This window comes from Lacerta agilis, chromosome 4 (genome assembly GCF_009819535.1).
Source record: "Lacerta agilis isolate rLacAgi1 chromosome 4, rLacAgi1.pri, whole genome shotgun sequence".
Taxonomy (NCBI): Eukaryota; Metazoa; Chordata; class Lepidosauria; order Squamata; family Lacertidae; genus Lacerta; species Lacerta agilis.
This window is the reverse complement of record NC_046315.1, coordinates 35141619-35151463: the sequence shown is the minus strand read 5'-3', so window position 1 is coordinate 35151463 and position 9845 is coordinate 35141619. Positions and strand designations below refer to the sequence as shown.

Genomic DNA, 9845 nt, shown 5'->3' with positions numbered 1-9845 from the left:
GAAATCCAGCCAGATGGACGGGGTACAAATTATTATTATTATTATTATTATTATTATTATTATTATTATTCCAAGGGCAACATGACAGTGATGGGTGTGTCCAGAAGCAGAAGTGGGTGGTGCAACAAATACAAATTCTACTTTAGGCTCCGTTCTACATAGACTCCTCTTTATCCTCCAGCCAGATATGCAAGAGACATTAGCAGAGTTCAACAACACTTTTCAGCCAGGCAGAAACACACAGCTGTCATGCTCTGGTGGGTGCCCTCAGGCGGTGGGATCCCAATTGGCATAAGCCTCTTACCAAAATGACGACAGGGTTACAGATGCAATGCAGTTCAGACAAAGTAAGGTCAAGCACAGTGTATCGGTCTTGATCCAAAATCCAATCCAGATATAAGGTCAGGCAGGAATCCAAGGTCAGTATCACAGGGTGCTCAGGCAACATATAACACAGTAAGCAGGGGACTAGACTCCAGCAACTCAAGAAGGAAGCATTATATACCCTTCTTGGGCCACAACCTAACCACAGCTGTTGGCAGAGAAAGAAATTTCGTTGATTCCTTACTCATGAGGAGACACCTAACTCATGAACCATGTGATAACTCTGGGTCCACAACACAAACTATGTTGTTGCTCTTTGGCTCACTGTTCTCAAGGACTCTGCCTCCTTTGATAGCTCCAGTGTTCTTCAGCAGGTCTCATTCCCTAGGGGCTTCAAGGGAATCCTCAGCAGTGAGTCCAGGAGACCATGGCTGCTCCTTCTCAACCTGTGGGGTGCCTGGTTCATCCTCTGAGGACTTTGTGTCTAGTATCAGGTCAGGACTAGGCATGACATCAGGATGTGAACCAGGGCCAATGAGGGGTGTGGCCTGGAAATTTTGGGGTAGCCAGGTAGAGTTCCAAGGATCAGACAGAGAGGCCCAGGGGGACCTGCATTTGGCTCCCAAGCCGGATGTTTCCCAGTTTCCCACCTCTATTATAGTCCCTAAGGATGTATCATCTACCCAAAGTTGTTCTCAGCTTCACCTTCTCACTCTTTCCTTTATCACTTCCTCCCCGGTCACTCCCAGCACGTGCTCATCACCCACTTGATCTTTTTCTTCTTAGTTACCGCATACGTGGAACCTATCAGTCACGACTGCTTAGAGATTGGCTTTTTGCCAGGAATAGCTCCCAAGGTCCTGGGTTCTTGTTTGAAAGCTTGGTAACTCTTTGGGGCAGGTGAGGTGGGGTGGTGAGATGCCTTCACTAAAATTGCAATGCGCCATATAAGAAGTCTTCTGATACCAATACATTTTCTTTAAATGTATCCAGAGAGTGGATCTGTTTGCTGTATACATGTTACAGAACTCTTCTGGTTTAAAACAGGGGGCTGAAGGTAATCTTGCTTAAGTTTCTATTATTACTTAGCCTTTGTGCCCCCATCGTGTAAGAGGTTTAGACTAGTTGTCAGTACAGGGTTTGTGTGTGTGTGGATAGAAGCCACTGAAGATGAGAAATGAGGTAGATGAATAAAACACTGCAATTTAGGATACTTGCTGTGTGCTACGCAATGGGTGCCAATGGATCAGCACCTGCGGACGATATCCTGACCCAAGAGGCCCACCACTGGTATACCAAATTTATGAAAGAGTGTCCATCGGGGCAACTGAGCCTGCATGAATTCAAGGCGCTTTTGGGTCTCACTGATTTGAATCCACAGGCAAATCATTATGTCGATCAAGTATTCAACACATTTGACTTGAACAAGGTAAGCCCAATTTTATACCTTGCTGCTAGGGTAGCTACCATTTAAATGCACTCTAAAAACAGCAGAATGGCTCACAGGCCTATGCTGTGAAGATAGTATTTTGCTATGCTCAGTCTGGCTGCCTCTATAAGCATTCCTAATTATTGTCATTGTCTGCTTATGTGGAAGCATTTAAAACATAGACACACCAGATAGATTAGATAGATAGATAGATAGATAGATAGATGCCAGATAGATTAGATGATAGATAGATGATAGATAGATAGATAGATAGATAGATAGATAGATAGATAGATAGAAAAAAGAAAGAAGCCAGTCCGAAAATTATGTTAACCATATATATATTTATTTCCCCAGTTAACCATTATCTCAATTGCTGGCAGTTCCTACTATAGTTTGAAAGCACTTTCAAAATACTCAAGAGTATATTATCACAGTTTCAACCCATAGAGATAGGAGAATATATATATATATATATATATATATATATATATATATATGCTGTTGAAAATGGGAATTGAAGCGTTGAACAAACGCTGCATGACCTGCCCTAAGTCTTGTTGAATATATAGAATCTTAAGCCCTACTCCATTAAAATTAATGGGAACTTCACAATTGGCTTATAAAGAAACAGGATTGTCTAGTATCTTTTATTCGCAAAACTGAAATCCTATTTGAAGACCCCTTTTTCTGTTTGCTATTTCAATTCAGTCCCACTGGCTGTCAGGTCAATGCAATCTTCTATAAGATAATCAAATTTCTAACATGTCATTAAACCACGAGAAACTGTATTATTACTGAACATATACAGCATTTTAAATAAGCTTTCCACAAGCCATCTGTTTATTTTTATTTTTATTTTCTGCTGGTATGCACTCATTGCAAGCTTTCTTTCCAATCAATAGTTATGGCATTGTTTACCCCCCATATAAAATATTAAAATGAAAATAAGTTATTCATTAAACACCACTGGCTTAAATTTCTTAACATATTACCGGAATAATAACAGCAACTTACCTGCCTTTAACAATAGGATTTGCATAGAGGCACATATACTCAATGGGTATCACATATGTTAAGAAAACCGAGCCCTTCTTTTCAGGCACCAGTCTATTGACTCTTAAGTCTGCTAAAATCAGAGGTCATATCTTGCTCATTGGTCATATACAGGCTTGTATTCAATGGCATCAAACTGCTGTTAGATGGCACTTTGGTCCAGTCAAGGTTTCCATTGGTAGAATGGGAAGGGGGTAATTCCCCCCCCCCGGTTTTCCTCTTCCCCTTGAAGCTCCCCGAGGCCCCTAATGTGATCCAAAGGATTGGGATTTGAAGACCCTTCAGAGCAGCTTGGAAGATGGTGTAGGAACAGCAAGGGGATCTCCCTCCCCAGACTTCTGCTGCTGGAACAAGTAGCTCTATTGGCATGTTGTTGTTGTTGTTGTTGTTGTTGTCATAGTCAACCTTCACTACGAGGGCTCAGGGTGTGCTATAGCAATTTAAAAATACAATCTGAAAATCAGTTTTTATTTGTCATCATGGTATGTATGTTTAATATTATAAACCACCCTGTAATCTTCAGATGCAGAGTGGTATAGATTTCTTTAAAAAAATGATACCAAAATAATAAGGTGGTCCTAAAAATATACATCAGGTGTCAAAGGCCAGGGTAAAGGGGTGTGTCCTCATCATGTGACAGTAACTGCATCAGGAAGAAAGTACCAGGCATACCTTTGTGTTAAGAGAATTCCACAAGGTAGGGGCTGCCACTAAGTCTCAGGCTGTTGCCCTCAGAGGTTGCTGAAACCAGCCAAGAGGGTTGGTAGGGAAAGAGACAGTTTTTGAGGCATTTGGGGTCTAAGCCCAGTATACCTGAAGGAGCGTCTCCACCCCCATGAGGTCCAGCTTTGAGGGCCTTCTGGCAGCTCCCTCACTGCGAGAAGTGAGGTTACAGGGAACCAGGCAGAGGGCCTTCTCAGTAGTGGTGCCCACCCTGTGGAACGCCCTCCCATCAGATGTCAAGGAAATAAGCAACTATCTGACTTTTAGAAGGCATCTGAAGACAGCCCTGTTTAGGGAAGTAAATAAAAAGCAATTGGAATAGCTTGAGTAGTCCTATAATTAATTCCCCAGTCCTAAACAATTTAACACAAGGAACTATCGGAGGTTATGAAACAAAATGACTGCATAATGTAAGTGTTTTATTTAACATAGAACCCTGGGGTACCTAATGCCTCCCAAATTAAGCATTGCATTCAAGCTCCCTGTACACATTCACCTTTTAAAATGGTTTAGGGGATTTCAAGAGTGATTCATCCCTGCCATTCCTTCAGATTGGGGTAATCCATTTATCAGCATGTACCACTGCTTTACTGATGTTCCATGTGGTATTCCACCTCAATAACAATTTCAAAACAGCTATAATTTTTTATTGGCCTCCAAAATAAATTCAGAACAGAAGTGCAAGATAAAGTATAGATCAAAATTAAATATGTAAGTAAATAAATCTGCACAAGAGCATATCCAAGCTGCCAATTCAGTTACTGCTTTACAGAGACACACTCCAACTGATTTCAATGGGGCTCTATTAATATTAAGTGGTTGTGGAATTGTTTTAGAAACTAGGGTTTGCATCATATTTCTATTCAACAGGAGAACACCAGGTGCACATGGTTAGCGCACTAAACCAAGGAACCTAATGGCCAAATGCACGATCTGGAAGATGGGAGACCTTTAGTTCAAATTTAATCCTGGCTAGGAACTCACTAAGGTTGTGTACACACTACAGTTTAATCTAGAATTGAAGGAGACTAGGTTCATGTTTTTTCTAAATGGTCCACACTCAATCCAGATCTGCTGCATTTTTTTTTTATTTTTTTTTTTGCCCCTGAAAAGTGCATCTTGAAAAACTGGTTTCACTCTGAAAATAAAAGCTCATCGCAGATTGAGTCTGCATTACCCTGCATTGTGTCCATTTGAAAACAGATGTAGCTGTATACCAAGATCACAATCACCACTTCCTTCTTCATTAGCACACATACATACATAATTTTATTTGTATGCCACCTTTAGAAGTAAAACCATGCTTAAGGCTGCTTACAACATGGAAAAAAATTACATAATTACAAACATAACAAAATTAGTCATAAACAATCAATAGAACATCAAACCAAATTAAATAATTTCCACATAAAGCATAAGATTTAAAATAAAGATACAAAAATATCATTAAAAAACCCTCCAGAAAACCCCTAAACAATACTCCAACTCAAGATTCTGCTCAGCAGCCTTATCTTTTGTAGCTGCAGTCAATCAAGGCCCTCCCAGGCCAGGTGGGGAATGACCTACAAGGCAGGGAGCAGGTCTTCTAGAACTCACAAACAAGATGGGGCACGTGCAGGAAGGAAAACGCGTGAATAACCTAGTCAAGGGGAGGGTTTTCAAATGCATATCAAGTAATCACACCCCTCCTTGCGGTTGATAGAATCTAGAATCAATCTAAATTGAAAGCAACATGTTGAGGATGAGCATGAATGATTCCAGATTGAGAGAAAAACCTACATTTTTGTGCAGACAAAATGTAATCTGAACTTAACAATACTGCCTCAGTTTACACGATAGTTGTAAAGACTCTTGAGATAATGTTTGGGAAGTGCTTTGAGCACTTTGGAAAACTGAGATGGAGTGGAAGTGGGGCAGGTATGACTGACAGCTCGAACCAGCATTTGATTCACTGCTGTGCTCATCTGTCAGTTCAATTGTAAAGTTGGGAAGAACCCGCTGAGAGTGCTCTTTATTGAACATCTGTGTTCATCCTTGGCTTCTCTTGTCAATCTGTGCAAACTCCCAGACAAGCTCATCCATAAAAAGTGGCGTACCCTAGCTCTCTCTTTGTTTATCTTAAGTTGTTCCTGGTTTTCCATCAACTACTTAGGGAGCCAATCTAGCTGTGCTGTTTTGCATCATTACATTTAATGTGCTGGTGTTCTGAAATGCAGATATCACCAGCTGGGTGCATGCCATGATCCCAGCAGTTACCAGAACACTGAGCTGGAAGCCACGGTGCTACCAGCTAAGGAACCAAACTAGGTTCCTGCCTCTGAGGTTGATGATTGGAGAGCCTCTGAACACGAGGGTGACAGACAGAAGCCCATTGGGCCAGATGCCACAGCACCAGTGTCCATGAACCATGGTCAATACCCTCACGTCTGTCTTTCCCCAAGCCTGAGAAGCCAAATGCCTCCCGCAGTCCCTCATCAGTCCAACAGTGCCAGGAGCATATCAGACAGGAGACAATACAGCAAAGGAGTGGAGCCTTTCTTCAGGCCGCAGGACTGGCCCCTCAAAAGACTCTGCTTCTCCATAAGGGGGCAGATCCTGGAAGGAATGGACTGAGATACAGAAGGGCTCTGTTAGTTTCCAACCCATATCAGAGCAAGTTGTCCACTAGGAGCTCTCCATGGTGCTGGAATGACTGGCCTGCTTTGCTGCTCTACCTCATGGGCCCCTACACAGGACCAGGACTGGGGTGACTAATTAATGGGATCACAGCAGGCATGGAGAGAGAATCTGTTCAGGAAAAATGTTGCCTGATTTTCTGAAGCTAATATTGGCTTGGAATTTCCCCTCAAATCAAATACCAGCTTCAGGAAAGAGATTATCCTTAGGGCCACATGGGATGAAAGAGTTAAATCCCCCTCCATGTCTGCCACAATCACAATAACTACCACCCTCCAGCTGATACTATTTGCTTTGAAACAATTCTTGCACATTTATTGCAAAGACACGTTTAACTTCACATCTGCTTTGGCTCTCAGTGTGAGAGAAACATAGGTTTCTATATGTTTCTTGAAATTGACTACCAATGTCCTTGCTAATTATACAAATGATGTACAGTGCTCCTCAGCAATTTCCTCGCTTGTTTACCTTACGGGTCTGCATTTTCTGTTTATTTACATGCATGTCTAATTTTATGTCACTTTCCCATTTTCCCTGAAATAAGCCTCCTTCTCTTGAATAGGAACTTTGCATGCAGGTACTTAGATTCAGTAGCATTGCTTCGAAACAGGGGCAGAAGGCAGGCAGGCAGGCAAACAAGGCCTGATGCTGGTCACACGACAGTAATGGGACCAGCTCAGGATCCACGAGCTTCAGGCCACCTCAGCCTTTTCCTGTCCCTAGTAAATCCCTTCAGGGCTTTTTGTAGACTACTGCCCAAAGGGTCCCAGCAGTGCTACTCCTGCCCGCACACCCATTAGGTGAGCACAATAGGAAGTTACACACCAGTGGAGAGATGTTGGCATCATTCTGTGGGTGGAGGCTAGCAAAGACTGGTGGGCTGGGCAAAGGGACACCTCAACTCAATTTCCTATAGGTTACATATCTCAGTAATCTTTACAACAGTTCCAAGGTAGGTCAGGATTATTAGCTCCATGTGGGTGTTTATCTCATCAGAAAATGAGAAGAGAATGGAGTGATGAATGTGCTACCTCTCCCCGCAACATCCCAACCTCCATGGAGGACTCCCATGCAATGCATAAAAATAATTTTGCAATAATTTAAGTTGTGTGGGAAGCCTCCACAAATGCAGGAAACTCCCCGCTTCAGAAGTCACCCTTCAGCTCATGGAGAGTGAGGGAATTGCAATTTCAGGGCAGAACTAGCATGTTTATCACCACATCTCCCCATTACCTAGGGTTGCCATATTTCAAAAAGTAAAAACCAGGACTTTATTTTACTGTAAAAACAGGAATTTACTGTTTAGAAGAACACTGTCTATTATCTTTCCCACATCACAGATGGAGGGCTGAAGATGAGAGAATAGCAGCATGTCGAAAGTAAGCTAGGAAGTTCATGACTATAGTGAGACTTGACCCGGAGACTTCCTTTTTTAAAAATCACCAACATATTTTGCCACCTATAACTAAGACTGCAATCATATCTCCACCTACCGAGGAGTAAGCTTATGGGACTTATTTCTGAGTAGACATGTACTAGGTAGCACTGTAAGGTACATGATTATCCATTGAGGTTTAATACCCTTTCCTAGAAGGAACCAGTTTCAGATCACTGCATAGATGAAAAGGAAACTGAAATACACAATAAACATTAATTTAGAAACTGTTATGTAGCACTCACAGAAACCAGAAAGCCATCTTAACAGAACACTTTTGAGTAACAATGCTTTCTCTATTTATTTCAATTAGCTTTCTGTTGTTTTGCTGTGATTGCTTGAAGTCACTCTGGGGCAATTTCTGCTTAAATTACCTGCTGATTCCAATTAGAGGTGTTTAGCATGCTATTAAATGCCATGTACAGCTCATAAGCCACACTGCCTACCACAAATAACAAGAGCAATAACAACTTTCTATGCTATCTTTTCTTCATATGGCTAACTTCACATGTACCAACATTTTTGGGCAATAAGGAAAGTTAAGTCGAAATTGATACTGGTGAAATTAAGCTCCAATATTTGCATAGTGTTTTTACTCTTATTAACAGTTATTAGAGCAAACACACATTCAACAAAGGGTTTTCCCAGTTTATAATATTCAGAAGTAATCGTGCTGAACCATGTGCAGTGTGTGTTAATACATTCAACACATTGCACACATTGCTAGTTCTTCTATTTTAGCCATAATGACTGGAACTGATAGTTGTATTCCAAAACATCTGAAGGGCATCAGGTTAACAAAGGCCAGGAAAGCTAAGGTTCGTATTTCACATACAGGGCTTCACCAGTCCAACATCAAAGGTTTATTCCATTGTATTCAATTTCTGCCAGATTTCATCTATATGGTAATTGCCCTGAAACCCTCTTTTCTTTCTAGGGTATGGTTAAATGTCACCCCCAAGGACCCATCCAGACTAGTGGGTTGGGTTTTTTTTTTTGTTTGATTGTTTTTGCAGGTCTATTCCGCAACATGGATACAAGGATTAATGGTGGATTTATACAGGACCATCCACATATCGTTGCATTTTCATAGTCCTGCAGTGCTTCCACAGTGTCACCATATTATTACTGCCTGAAAGGGCACTTTGGCAATACAGTGCGACAAAAGCAGGAGGTGGGGGGAAGCAACCGGAACATTTGTGGTTATAAAAAGTTACAGGATTTCACCTGGAGGTTACAGGGCCTGCACTAATTGGAAATGAAGCAAAATGTCCTCTCTGAAACTCTGACAAGTGGTAGAGAAATCTTTAAAATAAGATAATGTAGAAATTATTGTACTTCAGTCCTTGACATACTTCTCCTTTTGGCAAACTTCTATTCTGATCACTTTATGTCCAGTGTCAAGGAAAGCTTCACCTAGGGAATTTCCACCTCTCCTTAGCTGTACAGGTATATGATTCCTGCTGGAAAATGGATGGCAACTATATTGGCTGTTTCCTTCTCCCTTCTTCTTGTGTTTAACGGCATACATGCCCAGGGACAGAGAGCTACTGGTGCTCCGTTGTCTCGGTAGAGAAAGAGAAAAGAATATGAGCCACGGGGAAAATAACTATTCTTGCTTTTTGAGGCTTATGCAAAAGGAAATACAATCCTTAGGGGGTACTCCAATATACAGCTATGTTACATGTTGTTTTTCCTTTCCATTGATTTAAATACTGTATCTCTGCATTTATTAGAAAACTTTCTGCAGAGTCCGCACACAGAAGCTACTTGGTGTTTCTGTTTCTGATTAGTTGGTTATAGTTTAGATTTTGATGTTTCTTTTCTCCTTTGTTGAATTTTTGATCGGCTAGATTTGTTATGTAACTTCAGAAAATAACAAAAGTAACAACAACAACAACAACAACAACAACAACAATAACAATAGAGTAGTTCATGCAGTGGTGCAGCTGAGGCTGGAACTCAGAGCTAAAGTCTGTGGCCCTACAGCTCCCATCCTCTGAAAAAAAATGACCACTAGATGCTAGTGACACAGCAAACAAGTCCAGCATCAGCACTTGGGCCAGCATGGGCATGCCAACTGATCCTAGTCACCACAGCATCCTCTCTTTCTATTCTTAAAAAAATTACAATCCAGGACTGCTGGCTGGTTATGTAAATGGTGACAAAAGGCTTTGAAAATAATTATATTTTCCTGCAACA

The 9845-nt window shown here is 41.3% G+C and overlaps 1 protein-coding gene across 2 annotated transcripts in view; it reads left to right on the top strand.

The window, feature by feature from the left end:
* The first annotated feature begins 1555 nt into the window (after positions 1-1555).
* GUCA1C (guanylate cyclase activator 1C) overlaps positions 1556-9845 on the top strand; it is a 30525-nt gene continuing 22235 nt past the window's right edge. For both annotated transcript variants that reach the window (XM_033146696.1, XM_033146697.1), the window contains exon 1: positions 1556-1753. In XM_033146696.1, coding sequence (XP_033002587.1) covers positions 1556-1753 — 198 coding nt within the window. The remainder of the gene's footprint in view (positions 1754-9845) is intronic.